At 43.9% G+C, this 17547-nt stretch overlaps 1 protein-coding gene across 3 annotated transcripts; it reads left to right on the plus strand.

Moving 5' to 3' along the window:
• Nucleotides 1–813: 813 nt before the first annotated feature.
• alpk1 (alpha-kinase 1) lies at nucleotides 814–14846 on the plus strand. 3 transcript variants are annotated; one of them, XM_066711660.1, is made up of 14 exons: nucleotides 814–872; nucleotides 2003–2269; nucleotides 3138–3292; nucleotides 3641–3839; nucleotides 4889–4948; nucleotides 5072–5158; nucleotides 5658–5734; nucleotides 6137–6232; nucleotides 7919–8023; nucleotides 8516–10454; nucleotides 10871–11018; nucleotides 12817–12979; nucleotides 13110–13296; nucleotides 13903–14846. In XM_066711660.1, the coding sequence occupies exons 2-14, from the start codon at nucleotides 2161–2163 to the stop codon at nucleotides 14091–14093; spliced, it is 3516 nt and encodes a 1171-aa protein (XP_066567757.1). In that variant the 5' UTR covers nucleotides 814–872; nucleotides 2003–2160; the 3' UTR covers nucleotides 14094–14846. The 3 variants fall into 3 exon arrangements, with proteins under 3 accessions (XP_066567757.1, XP_066567768.1, XP_066567776.1); XM_066711671.1 differs by lacking the exons at nucleotides 814–872; nucleotides 3138–3292 and having other exon boundaries at nucleotides 2190–2269; XM_066711679.1 differs by lacking the exons at nucleotides 814–872; nucleotides 2003–2269; nucleotides 3138–3292 and adding an exon at nucleotides 3301–3389.
• Nucleotides 14847–17547: the final 2701 nt, after the last annotated feature.

The raw sequence follows: 17547 nt of genomic DNA on the forward strand, positions 1-17547 counted from the left end.
TAACACATCAACTTTGAGGACAAAATGTTCACTTGCTGTCTAATATATTCCACCCACTGACAGGTGCCATGATAACGAGATTATCAGTGTTATTCACTTCACCTGTCAGTGCTCATAATGTTACGGTTGATCGGTATATAATATGGTTACAAGCACAAATATTTAGATGGCAAACTACACATAGAATGTATTAAGTACTGAAAATAAAATATAACCATGTATATAGAATCTGTTCTGTACATCCATAGAAGTGTTGCTCTTGTGTCCATGGTTCAAGGTCTCGCAGAGAAAGCCTCCACCAGTTTCCGATACATTTCCATACATTCCTTCAGAGGATCGTTTCCCAGTTGGCATTATCTGAGTTGCTGGCCACGACGTTTAAATATTGACTGGGTCTGTAAGTACTTATGTGGCTTTAAAAGATCAGGGATGGTCAGCCCTGGTTTCATCTATGAATTGCTATTCTTTAGCACAATAGTCTTAAATGCGAGTGCCATACTGCCGGCCTCGGCGAGGTCATGGCAATTCCCAGTTTAATCACTTACAGCCATTTCCTTTGCATTAAATGCGCATTTAATATTATGGTCTTATATATATAAAAAAAAAAAAAAAAAAAAAAAAAAAAACATTATTATTTTTAAATATAATTAATTATGTTTTCTAAGTGAAACCAATATAAAATCTATGTATTTTAAATGATTATTTCTGATTTTAAACAACTGTAGGAAAGCAGGATCACACCCTTGTGTAGCGAGCCCCTCTACAGATGTCAATCAATAAATGCCTGTTTCTGATTGGTTTACCTTATCCAATGAGTTCCAATGTCCCGCCTATCCAGGAAAAAGGAAATCTGAAGTTGGAAGATCAACAACGTGAGTACAAATTAGTTCAAAGTGTTATTATTCATGGACGTTTAAGAGTGATGGGGATATATATATATATATATATATATATATATAGTGCGTAACGTTTCCGGTCACAGAAATGTACTGATCGTCCACTGAAGTGCATGTATTTAATTTGAGTCATACAGAAGGACATATAATTAAATGTAGACCTATTGAATGCATTAAAAAAGTTTTGTTTCCCCTTTTCTCATGAGTCTATTAAATATACTAAAGCAGTGGATTGTGTGTGCTCTATTCTAGCTCTATTGGGGAATTACAGATTATATCATAACGTTTGATAAGTATAGTATATATGTAAATAATTATCCGGGAACCTACTTGGAATCAACCCCTTTTGAATGTGTTTACCTTTTATATTCATATCACGTCTAATATAAGATCTGTGGAAAAAGTTAAAATTTATTCTTAATAAGGGGTATTTCCTTTATGAGCAGCAGATGGCAGTGTTACTCTCAACACATTATGAAAGAAAGCATTTCAGAACATAAAAATGACCAGATTTGCTTCAAAGGATAAAATAAAACAATTGCAGTGTTACATATTATCACGGTGTTTTGGAAGAGGTATTTTGACACTGTACATGTGAAAAGCATAATTCCTACCCAGCCAACTGCAGTCTCATATTTTGTTAAACAAATCTGTTGAAACTGACGTCACAACTTTAACTGGTTCCTCATGTAAGCAAAAACCAAACAAACAAAAGTTTATGTGTGAAAACGTCACATCATATAATCAAATTGTGGTCCCTGAGGGTAACCGTATCTTCTGATTTTTGTCCCAACAAGAACTCCCAGTTATTTAATTAATTTAAATATTTTCACAGGCTTATTTAAGATTTTTACATTTTATTTTTACAGCTGATAACGTCAAATGCAGTAATTGCTCAAGATATTGTCCCCATAAAACTGGAGTGAAGTGTTACATTAATTCAGATAATTGTTTAATTGGCAGCAGGGTTGGAACAAAAACCAGAACAAAACACTTCTGCCCTCCAGGACTGAAAAGCACTCATGTAAACTGTAGTTTGTATGATATCAGCATCTCTGCTTCAGGTGGCACTGAAAGTTAATCAACCTTGTCTGCTTGTTCCCTAGGTGGTGCAGCTTAGTCCTTGTGCTTGGATCGTCCTATCCTTTCCAGTCTCCTGGCTCCATGCCTTTCCTGGAGATGATCCACTAACAGTCCTGCAGTGAGCATCCAGAATCCAGCTGGGGGAGTAGGGAGAGCTGAACTGTGAGGTGGAGGAGGCAGGATGAACAGTCAGGAGGTGGTAGTGATGCTGGAGGAGTGCAGGGGCGCGGTGCTGGCAGGGGCGGCTGGGGCTCCAGGGGAATACCAGGAGGGATATCAGCGGTGCCGAGGTCAGTCAGTCAGTCAGTCAACGCTGTGATGGTTAGATCGTTTACATTGATTTAATCTGTTGCCTCAAAGTTTCTCAAAGTGCTGTGACTCTACAGCTGGATTCAGTTTAGCAGTCCCCAGTTGTAATCTGGATTTCAAATGTACTGGAACATTAATGTGACCATCACTTAGTAAATCTGTAAATAATGTTTGTATTTAGGATAGGCCAGGCGCCACAACCAACTCCTATGATGTGAGAAGAGTCAAATCAAACGTAGCTTTGGAGCAAGTATTGATCATGGAGATATTTATCTAGTGTTAAATCCATGACATTAATACACATTGTATGGTATGTTCTGGGAGACTGCACAGCTGCCCACCATCAGCACTCTGTGGGTGGAAATGAGGGAAATTGATTGACCTGACGAGAGAGAGAGGGGGAGTAAGAGAGACTAATAAAACCTGAAAACATTAACATTTGGGAACAATTCCTCTTCTCCCTTGCCAGCAGGACAAAAGTGGAAATCCACATCAGCTTTTGTTTAGACAATCCTTGGTGTCTAGAATGAGCTACACAGCCACATTGTGGTTGAAACTCACTTTCTGATTTCATTCAAGAAATAACTGGATGAGATTCTGCAGTTATTATTATAATAATATTTTTTAGCAGATAACCTTCTTATATGTCATCCTAGTATCTGCTGTGCTTAGCGACATATGCTGGCTCGGGTCTGAGCAGCTGACATTAGCAGTCGTGGTGACAGTTAATTCAGTCTCTCACTACCTCGTTAAGGGCTGCTACAGAGCAGGCTTTTACCGTCCCTTGGCCACAGAGGGATGCAGTGCAGTGCAGGAGGCGTTCTGATGTTGACCTTTGCTCCATGCCAGAGTCCCTCTCAGCTGAGCTGCAGGGTCTGCTGCAGGAGGCCGTGGAGATGAAGTGGCCGTTCGTGCCCGAGAAGTGGCAGTACAAGCAGTCCCTGGCCCAGGAGGACAAGACCAACCTCAAAGATATGATCAGTGAGCGGCTCCCAGAGCTACTGGTAGGAGCCGACAACCCTGCCACCAAACTTGGTATCACTGAGTAGGGTGGACTGACTGTAAGCTGACCAATGTGCCTTGTGGCAACGTTATCGTAAGGTGAACACACAACAAATAAACTCAAAAATATGTCCAGCACAAAATGTTTTACCTGGGTTGCGGTAATGCATTTATCCGGCATTAACCAACCCCATTATTCAGTCCTTTAGCACTATAGGACTATTTTGTTCAGTGAATACTTTCAGCCACAACCAGCCAGATATATTTATCTATGTTTATAATAATCTGTGAACTAGCATTTTGTTTAATTGAAGCTGATCCTATGTGTTCCTATGTTGTTCCCGCTGCAGGCCTTTATGAAAGCGTCCATCTTGGCTGGGGAATCTGTCTCGGCCGCCTCTGTGGTGTTCCTGGTTGACCGCTTCCTGTACTGGGTCGATGCCTCCAGCAAACTCCTCCAGATTGCCAAAGCCCTGCACAGGCTGCACCCTGGCACCCCCCTGGCCCCCCAGCTCGTCCTCCGCCAGGCTCGGCTCTCCGTCAACACAGGTGATGCATGTCTGAAACCCAGACGGGTCACCCAACAACTGGGTTTACAGTCACGAACCTCAGTCAAGCCACTCCATTGAAAGGGATCTAGAGAGTAAAGGAATCTGAAAAACTATTTTTAAATATTCTCCAATAATTAATTAAAAAGATTCAAAAAGTCTCACAAAATTCAGTCTTTTGTGTGTTTTTTTGGGGAGAAATACCTGTTTTTCTTAAATTGATCCCCTTTTTTTGTTATGATGCTTTATATAAATATTCTACTTAAATATAATCTATTTAAGATAATATATGTTTATATGATATGAGATATACTAATGTTTATCTATGATAAGATAAACATATAAATTCCAGACCAGTCATAATTGTATTTCATATTTAGCCAATAGCTAATGTGACAATACAGTTCTGGGCTCCACACTTCAAGAAAGATATCGCTGCTCTAGAGGCAGTTCAGAGGAGAGCAACCAGACTTATTCCAGGTCTGAAGGGAATGTCCTACTGAGAGACTGAGGAACTGAACCTTTTCACCCTGGAACAGAGGAGACTACGTGGGGACTTGATCCAAGTCTTCAAAATCATGAAAGGCGTCGACCACATCAAACCAGAGGAGCTTTTCCAGATCAGCAGGGACACACGCACCCGGGGACACAAATGGAAATTGGGCTTCAAGGCATTCAAGACAGAAAACAGGACTCACTTCTTCACACAGAGAGGCATCACAATCTGGAACAAACTCCCCAGCGATGTGGTAGAAGCGACAATTTGGGAACATTTAAAAATAGACTGGATAGGATCCTTGGATCACTTCGTTATTAATGGACACCAAACGATGGGGCGAATGCCCTAATCTCGTTTGGATACTTTCTTATGTTCTTAATTACTTAGTAGTCTGTTTGATCTGGTCTACAGGAGTGTCTTCATTGAACACTGAGATTGTAAGAATTCACCTGTGACTGTTTATGCCTCTCCCTTTTTACCTTTCTTCTTTGACCAATCAAGACCTCCTCTGATATAGTGTAATAAATACAGTATCTATTATATTTCTGCAGGTAAATTACAGAAAGCTGAGTATATTCTGAGCAGCCTGATCAATAACAGCGGAGCAACAGGTACGTTTGGTGGTGTTATGAGCTTGTGACACCGATGTAAAATGTTGTATTACCATTAGAGAAGGTGTTCTTTGGAGACAACAGACCACTGGTTTGAAGCCCCGCTCTGTGTCGTTGCTGCAGGGTCTTGGGTTTACCATCAGGACAGCGACAGGGTCCTCGTACAGGCCGTCAGCACTCAAATCAGGGGGCAGATTTTGCAGAAACTCGGTAAGATCATGAAATGAGGATGGAAGCACCGGTGAAACTAACAACTAGCTGCATATTTCTTAGAATATGAATTTCTTATTTAGTGTGAAAAGGTGATTTTAGTGATGGAACATCCATTGAAGGGGATCTAGAGTTATAACTTCTACTGTACATTCACAAGAACTCACATTTAAATACATTCAGAAGACTTATTCAGAGAAAGGACACTGTTCCACGTGCAACAATTTCTCTTATTATACCACATGTAATTATTAATTAATTAAATTACGAATCACAAGCCGGATTCCTTCTGAAATCAGTTTTTCTTACCATATTTATATTGTTGGAAAAATATTCAAATTCTTGTGTAACTAAGCTGTACATCTCTCATAGTCTTAACTTTACATAATTAATCTAGTCTTTTCTCCCATGGAAACTTAATAGCATTTTTATACTGGTAGTGGGATGCTGTTTTTCTGCTCGTCAGAACTGACTTTGCGGGTGTCTTATCTTTCCCCAGGATTGTGGCGGGAGGCGGCCGAACTGATATTGGCTTCTCTTGTTGGATTTTATGCACTACCTCAACCAGACAAGAAGGTTCAAAAGTGTCATTTTTGTTGAGAAACACAAGTGCCACACAAAAGTACAAATTGCTTCTCAAGTAAAGTTGTGCTATTTGGATCACTGCATCTGTAGACTGATGACCTCATTGTTCTACAGAGTGTTTTTCACAGTACGGTGGACCAAAATGGAGTCATGTTGAACACATCATTCAACGCCATATTTTATTCATAAACCCCTTGAGAAGTATAATCTCATTTTCTGAGTAAGCACATGCCAATACAGAGAGAAATCAATCACTGTCATCATGGATCTCACACATGAAATTCATCTTAAAAGTGATCCTGTTGTAAAGAAAACAACCAAGGATTTTATTCCAACTTTTCCTGCCCCAAAGGAAAATTTTAGTTGACCTCTGGATCGTGTGTTTCATTGTAGGGCATCGGGACATCTCTGGGACTGTTAGCCAACATCCTGGCCTCAATGAATGATACAGAATATGAGGCACTAAAGACAAGCCCTCATGTTGACCTGGTAAGTTGGTATGATGTTGGTGAAGGTCCATGAATTCTTACATAACTGACCTGTATTTCACTTCTACTCTCATCCTAATATTTGGCCTGGGCAGGTAGTTTAAAAATGGTAGTCATTGCTATATTCCTATAACACTACAAAATGTTCATTGTAGTGTCTGTAGTCCCAGTGAAAGACAGAATAACAGCAAAAAAATCCAGAAAAACGCATTTCAAAAAAGTTATAAATTGATTTGCATGTTAATGAGGGAAATAAGTATTTGATCCCCTATCAATCAGCAAGATTTCTGGCTCCCAGGTGTCTTTTATACAGGTAACGAGCTGAGATTAGGAGCACTCTCTTAAAGGGAGCGCTCCTAATCTCAGCTCGTTACCTGTATAAAAGACACCTGTCCACAGAAGCAATCAATCAATCAGATTCCAAACTCTCCACCATGGCCAAGACCAAAGAGCTGTCCAAGGATGTCAGGGACAAGATTGTACACCTACACAAGGCTGGAATGGGCTACAAGACCATCGCCAAGCAGCTTGGTGAGAAGGTGACAACAGTTGGTGCGATTATTCGCAAATGGAAGAAACACAAAATAACTGTCTCCCTCGGTCTGGGGCTCCATGCAAGATCTCACCTCGTGGAGTTTCAATGATCATGAGAACGGTGAGGAATCAGCCCAGAACTACACAGGAGGATCTTGTTAATGATCTCAAGGCAGCTGGGACCATAGTCACCAAGAAAACAATTGGTAATACACTACACCGTGAAGGACTGAAATCCTGCAGCGCCCGCAAGGTCCCCCTGCTCAAGAAAGCACATGTACAGGCCCGTCTGAAGTTTGCCAATTAACATCTGAATGATTCAGAGGAGAACTGGGTGAAAGTGTTGTGGTCAGATGAGACGAAAATCAAGCTCTTTGGAATCAACTCAACTCGCCGTGTTTGGAGGAGGAGGAATGACCCCAAGAACACCATCCCCACCGTCAAACATGGAGGTAGAAACATTATGCTTTGGGGGTGTTTTTCTGCTAAGGGGACAGGACAACTGCACCGCATCAAATGGACGATGGACGGGGCCATGTACCATCAAATCTTGGGTGAGAACCTCCTTCCCTCAGCCAGGGCATTGAAAATGGGTCGTGGATGGGTATTCCAGCATGACAATGACCCAAAACACACAGCCAAGGCAACAAAGGAGTGGCTCAAGAAGAAGCACATTAAGGTCCTGGAGTGGCCTAGCCAGTCTCCAGACCTTAATCCCATAGAAAATCTGTGGAGGGAGCTGAAGGTTCGAGTTGCCAAACGTCAGCCTTGAAACCTTAATGACTTGGAGAGGATCTGCAAAGAGGAGTGGGACAAAATCCCTCCTGAGATGTGTGACCTGGTGGCCAACTACAAGAAACGTCAAATACTTATTTCCCTCATTAACATGCAAATCAATGTATAACTTTTTGGAAATGCATTTTTCTGGATTTTGTTGTTGTTATTCTGTCTCTCACTGCTAAAATACACCTACCATTAAAATTATAGACTGATCATTTCTTTGTCAGTGGGCAAATGTACAAAATCAGCAGGGGGTCAAATACTTTTTTCCCCCACTGTAATTCACTCAGTCAGGAATACATGCAGTCACACAACTGAAACCCATATGAGAGACCTGGAAATGCAAGCTTTGTTCCGTCTCTTTGTTCCCTAGAGTTTTATGAAGGAGCAGGGCCACAGACTGCTGTCTGCTGCTGAAGCCGCCAAGCTGGCTGTGATCTATAGCCAGTTTGCTGCTCTGTACGTCCTGACAAACGCGGTAGGTAACAGATTCCCTACAGAGCACTGCCGGTGTTGGGTGGGCTTCAGTCTGCCGTGCTTTCCTCGGCTGGCTATACAACAGCACCCCCCTTGTCTGGCCATGTCCCTGTGAGTTCTGCAGTGTTCTTGCCAAGAGCTGTATCAGTCCTCCCTACAATGCTCTACCCTGCACCTTAAAGGCTGGACTGAAAGTGTGTGTGTGTGTTGGCCACCTATATCTCTTCCACATCAAGCACAAGAGCTGTGGCAGTAAGTCTGGATGATTTATGAATTGCTCATTTCAGCTTTGGAGGGTGTAAAGAAAAAAAAATGCCAAAAAAATACAATGACAGATTTGAACTGCACTTGAATGTCTTCCTCATACCATATATTGAGCTGCTTTCCTCTTAAGAGAACGATCCATCTGTTATTGTGACTGGTGCAAGCCTGGCTATATGACTTGCTAATTATTAATGTTTTGGATTCATGTTTTCTTGGATCATTTTTGCAGGTCACACAAGGAACCTGCCTTCTGTCCTACAGCTTCTCTACGGCCTGTCCTCCAGCAGAGAGAACCTCCTATCTCACCCGGGCCAAGGAGGCTTTTGAGATCGGTCTGCTGACAAAGAAGGAGGAGGAGGTGGTCACCAGTAAGCAAGAACTGCACACTCTGGTCAAGGCAGCTTTCTCCCTCACGGTCACCCACAAGTGGCTGGGAGTGAGCAAGGAGAGCATCACTGAGGCCAACAGGGTGTGCCAGGAGGCCATGGAGAAGCTGTACTCTTACAGCTCGGCAGTGGGCGAGGTGAAAGAAAAGTTGTCTGTGGAGATCATGAAGCTCATCAGGGGGTTGAAAACCATCTGGCAGGTCCAAGAATTCCTCAACTCGGACGAGAAGTCCTTCATCCCAGACAGCTACAAGCAAACACAAGAAAACCAGGTGGCGTTTGGCCAGGGCATCTTCCAGAGCATCATTCAGAGATACTCTCAGTACCACACGTCTGTCTGCGAGGCCTTCCAGACGTCCTGCAAAGAACCCCAGCACGGGACTGGGGGCGCATTGGGAGTCTGCATTACTGCCTTGAAGACGGCCACCGAGGCCCTGGAGACGGAGTGCGCTACGGAGAATGCTGTGCCCTCCACACCTCCATGGGGGAGTCACGATTCAGCGGAGTCCAAGCGGAGGGAGTTTGCAAGGAGGCCTGAAAACTACAGACCGGGAGGAAAGCGCAGCACCTCCACCTCCCTCAGTGAGAGCCTGGGATCTGGCTCTTCGTGGCTCCGGGTCTCCGAGGGGGGCTCGTCCTTTGGCTGGGAGGACCTGGCGGACAGAGAGAGCAGCGATTCGGCACACGAGGGAAAAGAGGACAAGATTGACACGCAGTGTTCAACCGACCCCGGCGAAGACGTTCTCGGGGAAAGTGGTCCCTTGCCGATGGACAAGCTTAGGTTGAAATCCCCAGATCTTCGTCAGCCGTCAATTTCAACTTCTCCTGCCTCCATCCCTAAGGCTGCTGGGAGCACAGCTGGAGAAAGAGCAGCACCAGTGGACACAGATAAGAAAGGCGTTGTTAAGCCAAGCCCAAGTGGGCACCATACCGAAAAAAGGGTGTCATTCTCATCGGAGGAAAACCACTCGTTTGAAATGGTTGGAGATTTTGAGGAAGGCACAGACACTTCACTGGGGAGGGTTCCTGAGAGGCGGGAGTCGTCCGAATCTGATAAATGCCCCGAAGCATCCGCTGGCAATAACAATCTGGCAGAACAATACTTTGTCGATACTGAGGCTGACACTGCTGATGATTTTCTGGGTCCCCTTGTAGACGCTGGAGATACTGTCAGTAAACCACCTGACCCAACCGCTGCTGCAAGTCCCTCTGGGAGGCAGAATTGCACAGAGAAGTCCCTTTCCACCAGCTCTTTTGAACTAATGGACACCGAAGAGGATGACGTAGACAAGTTTGATCCCGACAGGAATGCATCAGGGCCCTGGAAGACACCAAATGACCACCAGTGGCGGAAGAGCAGCTCGAGACAGCTTTCCACGGAGCAAGAGACAGGTCCCAAGGCAAATGAGAGTGCAAGCGCAAAGGCTGCCTTAAAACCGGGCAGTTCAGTGGAAGAGCAGAGCTTTTTTGAGAAGGACACGGAGGAGGACGAGGGTGACCAGGTGTCTCAGTTCCTCGACAGCAGCCTCAGCTCCAGCTCGTCCTTTCTCAAGTTGTCCCTGCGCTCCAGCTTCCTTGATTCGGATGGTCTCTCTGCGTTAAGCTTGAGTGGGGACTCCTTCGTGCTCATGCCTGGCTGGACTCGAGTGCAGATGGAGAGAGAGCGCACCTTGGGGGAGGAGGACTACAAAGAGCTGCTGTCGGGAGTGACACACGCCCGGCTCCTGGAGAGGCTGAAGAAAACTGGAGTGTTCAAGCCCAGGAAACTCAAGAAATCCTACAGTAAGGTCCAGCTTGTGTGGCTTTCGTTACCACCTTGTTTAAATCAAAATAATGTTATTTTAACGATCCACTTTGGTCTGTATTACAGAAGGGTTGTAAAGTCAGTATTTCAGTGAGAAAAACAGTAAGCAAGAATGAAGAAAGCATAAGAAAGTGTGACAAAGAAAAGTAATTTACAGGTGGCTCAGAGTTCCATTTAGTCCTGGAGTGGATTGCAAGTGTACCAGTGCAACCCTTAAATCAGTCCCTGTGAGCCCTGGTGCAGGCTGCTGGATTTTTGTTTCACTTCAACTAACTTATTTACCATTTATTTGCTTCACTGTTGGACTTTTATGTCCACGTTGGACTTGTAGCCTCATGGGCCAAAGTTCCCCACTGTCGAAGGTAATATATAAGTTTCCTGTCTTTTTTCCCAGGTGCTCTTCAGTTAAAGTACTCAAAGGTCTCAGGCTTGTGGACAGCCAGGGAAACCAAGGTGTACATTGGAGCATCCATGGGGATGCAAGGCAAGCAGAGGACTGCATTCTGGATCCAGTTTTTACATCAGGAGGAGATGCTGGCCAGGCATGGAAACTGCTCTGTCAAGAGTCCAGATACACACACACACACACACACACACACACACACACACACACACACACACACACATTCTGAGTGCTGATAAAAACAAATGCCTGAAAACATCAGATAAGGATTAAACTGTTATTTGAGCTCTGTTCTCCAGTGTTTGAGGAGAGTCTTAAGTAATCTCTGAAGGTTTTCTCCTATTCTTCAGGATCTGCAAGTAGGGGGAATTTGGGTTTTCAAGGCTATTCATACTAGACAATGACAAAGGACTAAAATTCCAGTCCTGTCCGGTCAAAAATGTTCCTGTCCCCTCTCATGAAGTCATCCATTACAAACCTGTCCCATCTAGTCCTGTACATATTTCGTTTGTCCCGTCCCATCTTGTAACTTTACTTTGATAATATCCTGTACCTTCTCAAATCCCTGCATATACTATAAATATTACATTTAATTTCAATTAGAGCTGTAGCCAGAGTTTGTGTCAATCACCTTTATCTGTTTATATTCACACAGAGACCCTTGTGTCTCATTAGGCCTGCAAGATGTCTGCAGATGTCATAGTTAGAAGCAGTTCTATTGGTGTAACTTGCCACCTAAGCGCCTGCCTAGCAAGACTTGTGGTTCTTTCACACGGAATGTCATGTCAGTGTTCAGCGTAACATAATTTTCTTGAGAGCTGTATATCATTCCTACTGTTCTCATCTGGAATATACACCGATCAGCCATAACATTATGAGCACTGACAGGTGAAGTGAATGACACTGATAATCTCATTATCATGGCACCTGTCAGTGGGTGGGATTTATTAGGCAGCAAGTAAACTTTTTGTCCTCAAAGTTGATGTGTTAGAAGCAGGAAAAATGGGCAAGCGTAAGGATCTGAGCAACTTTGACAAGGGCCAAATTGTGATGGCTAGACGACTGGGTCAGAGCATCTCCAAAACTGCAGCTCTTGTTGGGTGTTCTCGGTCTGCAGTGGTCAGTACCTATCAAAAGTGGTCCAAGGAAGGAAAAGCAGTGAACCGGCGACAGGGTCATGGGCAGCCAAGGCTCACTGATGCACATGGGGAGAGAAGGCTGGCCCGTGTGGTCCGATCCAACAGACGAGCTACTGTAGCTCAAATAGCTGAAAAAGTGAATGCTGGTTCTGATAGAAAGGTGTCAGGACACACAGTGCATCGCAGTTTGTTGCGTATGGGGCTGCGTAGCCGCAGACCAGTCAGGGTGCCCATGCTGACCCCTGTCCACTGCCGAAAGCGCCTACAATGGGCACGTGAGGATCAGAACTGGACCACGGAGCAATGGAAGAAGGTGGCCTGGTCTGATGAATCACGAGTTCAAGGTGTTGACTTGGCCTCCAAATTCCCCAGATCTCAATCCAATCGAGCATCTGTGGGATGTGCTGGCCAAACAAGTCCGATCCATGGAGGCCCCACCTCGCAACTTACAGGACTTAAAGGATCTGCTGCTAACGTCTTGGTGCCAGATACCACAGCACACCTTCAGAGGTCTAGTGGAGTCCATGCCTCGACGGGTCAGGGCTGTTTGCGGCAAAACGGGGACCTATACAATATTAGGCAAGTGGTCATAATGTTATGGCTGATCGGTGTATATCTACACTGTATATGTGATGGATGGATTGGCACTGGCACTATTCACGCAGACTAGAAATGCTCTCTCGGTGGTCTGCCCTCACATTAGTTAATAAAAGGCATTGTCACTGTTTCTATTTCTATTGACCGAGTGTTGCGGTTGTGGTATAACTGACAAACATGTTTGATTGGTTTCTTCTTCAGCTACGTCGGTAAAGAATATCAGTCTGAGAAAGAGCTGTATTACCACCTGAATGACGTAGAGAGACAAATGACGGCCCAGTACTATATCACAGAGTTTAACAAGAGGCTGTATGAGAAGAGGATGCCCATGCAGATTTACTTCATCCCATCAGAGGTCCTCCTGGTACGCCTCTATAGTTTTTCCTGTAGTCATCAGCAGCACTATAAATGCATAACTCTGTTAAATTCTCTGTATGTTGGTTTAAGGTGTTTTCGGTTAATTACCAACCTTTACTTCCTCCTCTTCTCCTCAGATTCTTGAAGACGACATGATAAAGGGATGTGTCAGCGTGGAGCCGTACATGCAGGGTGATTTTGTCAAGCTGACGAACAACAAGAAGACTGTAGTGAAGGAATACAAAGCCACGGACTACGGCATCGCCTTCGGACACTTTACTTATGAGTTCTCGGGCCGCACGGAGATTGTGGTGGACCTGCAAGGTAAGGTTATGTTGATGTCTGACTTGGCTGAAAAGATTACCTTTACATGTATTAAAAGTGTCTAGTGTCTGGATAAACAAGTGGAATTCTTTGCTCAGAGGGCAAGTTGGGCCCTATAGTCCCCACAGCGCTGCTCCAGTCTGGGCCCTATAGTCCCCACAGCACCGCTCCAGTCTGGGCCCTTTAGTCCCCACGGCGCCGCTCCAGTCTGGCCCTATAGTCCCCACAGCGCCGCTCCAGTCTGAGCCCTATAGTCCCCACAGTGCTGGGTTTGGATGTTCTTCAGTCAGCCTGGGGCTCCTCAGCTTCTCACCCAACAGTGTCCCCCTGTAGCTCACTGGTTAATAGCGAGAGCTGCATCAGAGCCCCCTAGCATACCGCACTTAGTTTTGTTGTTTGTGCTGTGGACTGCTAGTGTGAAAAGATCAGGTGACTTGGCTGTGGATGTGTCCGAAGATGTGTGTGTTTGGGCCTCTTGCATTAGTACAGGAGTGGAATGGTATGCTGGCTTGGGTCAGCTTCAAAATCGGAGGGTATAAACAAACAATAAAAATCCTGATTCCGATGAGAAATATGTGTTTTACTGTTTTTTTGTTTGTGTTTAAGGTTGGATAACTGGCAATGGAAAAGGACTGACCTACCTCACAGACCCTCAGATCCATTCTCTCCAAAAGCCAAAATCGGCTTCCAATTTCAATCAGCAAGGCATCAAGTACTTTCTGAGAGACCAACATGGAGAAAAATGCAATGAGATCTGTCACTCCCTCGCACTGGGGAAGCTGCCAGTGACTCTGTAGTCTGACAATGACCCAGTCGCCTGACCACCGCGACTCATTGGGCAAGGCAGGGTCTCCAGTTTCCACTTCTTACCTCAGCATCAAGGGAAAATAATGGACTGCAAATGCTGTATAGCAGAGGCCCAGAAACATGTGTAAGAAGTTCAGATTATCTTCTGGCTGGCTCTCCAATCTCTGAATTATTCCAATAGACACTCAGCATTAATGGAACTAGTCGGGCAAGTAGAACAAGGATGTAAAGCACTTCTGCTGAAGCCCACTTAAAGCTACCTTTTTGTCCTCCACCTGGGTTCTCAGGGTTTTTCTTGTACTATTTAGAAACTGGTGCTACACTGCCTTAGGCTCTATGGCTGGATTTGAAACCCAAATAACAATATCATATATCATTATCCCAGGCTATGGCTTTATCAGGTTCTTTAGAGAAACACAGTACATGTGACCCTTCCCTAGAGATCCCCAAACAATGTATTTTGCCACTTTTAAATTTGGATGCACCCACCAATACCTCCTTTCCCACAGGAAACACACATACTGAGGTATTGACCATATTCACGATTCCACATATTGAATGCTACTTTAAAAAAAAAAAAAAATATATATATATATATATATATAATAGATATATCTTTCGTTATATAATTTGGAACTGTTAGCTTTTGGACGGAGCCAAACCTAATATATTGAACTCTTACCTAAAACTGTTCTGTGATGTCAAACTTTAATATTTTATCTGATTAAATCTATTAACCTAAAGCTGCAACGTGTCTGAGTTACTTTAGTGCTTTATTATGTAAACGTTTATATGATTTCTAGAAAATGCATATTTAACAATGTTATTCAAACATCTACTGAAAAGAAAACTGTCAGTGTCTATTTGCAAGTTATTAAGAGATATGTCTGTGTAGTGTCATTGTCTGTCTTGCAAGTTATTGTGATGCCATGGTGGGGTGACCCAATGCTGGGCTCTTGTGATAGGTGGGGCCTCTGGAAATAGACACAGGAACAAGGGGTGCAATGGTGATGATTTATAGTGAAAGACAAGCAAATCAAAACCCAGCTCCTAATTGAGCCACACTGTGAAAAGAGATCCCTCTTTAAACATCAACTGCTAAGACAGGTCCAAATCGCAAAGAAGAGTCTAAAGTTGCCACAGAGAGACACAGGAAAGTACAGGAGGAGCCAGGTGTTGCTAGTTAGGTGTGAATTGGGGGTAGGTAGACATAAGCTACTTAAAGCAGCTGTTGAGACCAAGAGGTAAACAGAAGTATTTACAAGTTGCCACAGAAAGACACAGGAAAATACAGGTGAGAGGCAGCCATCTTGTTGTTTGACTAGTTTCAGACCAGTCTTAGCATTGCTCATTTTGTTTTGCCTAAATTGAAGTTAGCATTGTCTGTAGTTTGCCTAAATTGAAGTCCATTCAGTTCAGCTGCTGAGTTGGTGAAAGTAAATAGGTTGTAGAAGGGAGATTTTGTCTAGGACTAGCAGGAATTCTGTTGCAGGAGGAGCCAGGTGGGGCCAGTTAGGTGTGAATTGTAGTGGTGCAACGGATCACAAAACTCACGGTTCAGATCACATTATGGCTTTTGAGTCGTGGATTGGATCATTTTTCAGATGATCAAAAAAGGGGTAGGAGACAAATCTAATTTGCTTTCCATTTATTGCAAGAACACTTACAGCAAGGAAGTTTTGGTTTTAACAAAAATAACCTATGGAACCTATGGTTGTAACTAAAATAAAATCAATAAATAACCAGCTGAATAAATACAATTTTAAAATAAAATATTTAATACTCAGTTGTTAAAGTGCAACATGTGAAAAACAACCTGAGACCTGAAAATGGACCTGAGCTTATAATGACAATTTTTTTTTCAAAAAGATGAGGATGGCTACATTTTCTGGGGAGAGAGTAGACCTCTTAGCAGTCACTGAGATTCCCCTTTGGGATGCTAAATGTATCACATGTGCAAAGCAAGCTATCTGTGGCCCCAGTCCAGCTTCAATCACTGAATTTACTTGGTTCTTGGCATTATCTGTGGTGACTGGTATATTGCTACATGTATTGTGCCTCTTTAACTTCCACTCTGCTATTGCTTCTATCAGTACCTGCGGGTGCTGGTGTGACTCTCATAGAGGGGGCGTGTCTGTAGCACTGCACTTCACATCTTCCACTCCGCTGTGATGTAGTGAGCAGTCACAATTACGTAGCTTTCTGTAGCCCTTGACGTCCACCCGTCTGTGGTGATCGAAATACAGGTCCGCGACAATTTAGATTTGTTCATGTTCGTAAAGTTCCGAAGGGCTGCATAAAAGCAGTGGTGAGAAGCTGCTGTTGCTGCTGTGTTTTGGATCCTGTCATTGGCACACCAGGGTGATGTCGCTTCAGATGCGTGGCCATGCTCGATGTATTGCCACTTTCATATGGCTTTCTTATGCCACAGTGCCTACATACTGTAACAGTTTTGTCCACCACCCTTCTTCCATCATTATATTTTACTGGAAAGCCAAAATACTCCCATACATGCGATCTGAATGATGCGGGAGGCTTTTCAAGTTGTCCTGCTCCTCCGCTAGCCATTGCTGACTGATTAACATGCCCTGTTAATGTGAACACATGACTGCTCTGTATAGTTTCACTGCAACTCAGCATCGAGTTTTAAGAAACGAAATTACTTAAAAAGCAATATCGGCAGTAAAACTGTCTTCCACTCGGTGATTGTTAAAGAATTACGATTAAGTTAAAAAAATGCGCAATTAATCCGCGGGTCACGTGTGTGCCGAACCGTGGGTCGTGACCCGTACGGATCACGGATCAACTGCGATCCGTTGGACCCCTAATGAATTGCACCCCTAGTAAAGAGCAGAACCTCCACAGTAGTTTTCTCTGAAATACTTCCGGTACCACGTGCCAGGCCAGGGAGACAGTCAGAGATTAGAAAGTTTAACACGTGGTTGAAAGTTTGGTGTAGGGAAGAGGGGTTTAGGTTTATGGAGCATTGGTCTTTCTTCTGGGATAGATGGGACCTGTACAAACCGGACGGTCTACATCTAAACAGAAGGGGGGCTAATGCATTTGGAGAGCGTATGTGCAGTGAAATTGAGAATCATTTAAACTAGGAACCAGGGGGGCAGGGAGCTCTGACAATGGGAGATGTTCCTCTAAGGAAAGAAAACAACAGGAAACTGCTAGTAGAAAAGTCCTGAAATGTCCTCAATCCCAGGAGTATAAGGAACAAGATGTTAGACTTGGAAGCTGAAGTGCTGGCGTGTGACTATGATGTTGTAGGAGTGATGGAAACATGGCTTACGGAAAATGATGTGATGAATACAAGTTGGAAGGATACACACAGTTTAGGGGAGACAGGCAAAATTGAAGAGGGGGTGGGGTAGCATTATATGTGAAAAATGACATTGAGGCAGAAGAACTCAAATTCAAGTGGCAAATGTTCTAAAT

The sequence above is a fragment of the Amia ocellicauda genome, chromosome 1 (assembly GCF_036373705.1).
Source record: "Amia ocellicauda isolate fAmiCal2 chromosome 1, fAmiCal2.hap1, whole genome shotgun sequence".
Lineage (NCBI taxonomy): Eukaryota > Metazoa > Chordata > Actinopteri > Amiiformes > Amiidae > Amia > Amia ocellicauda.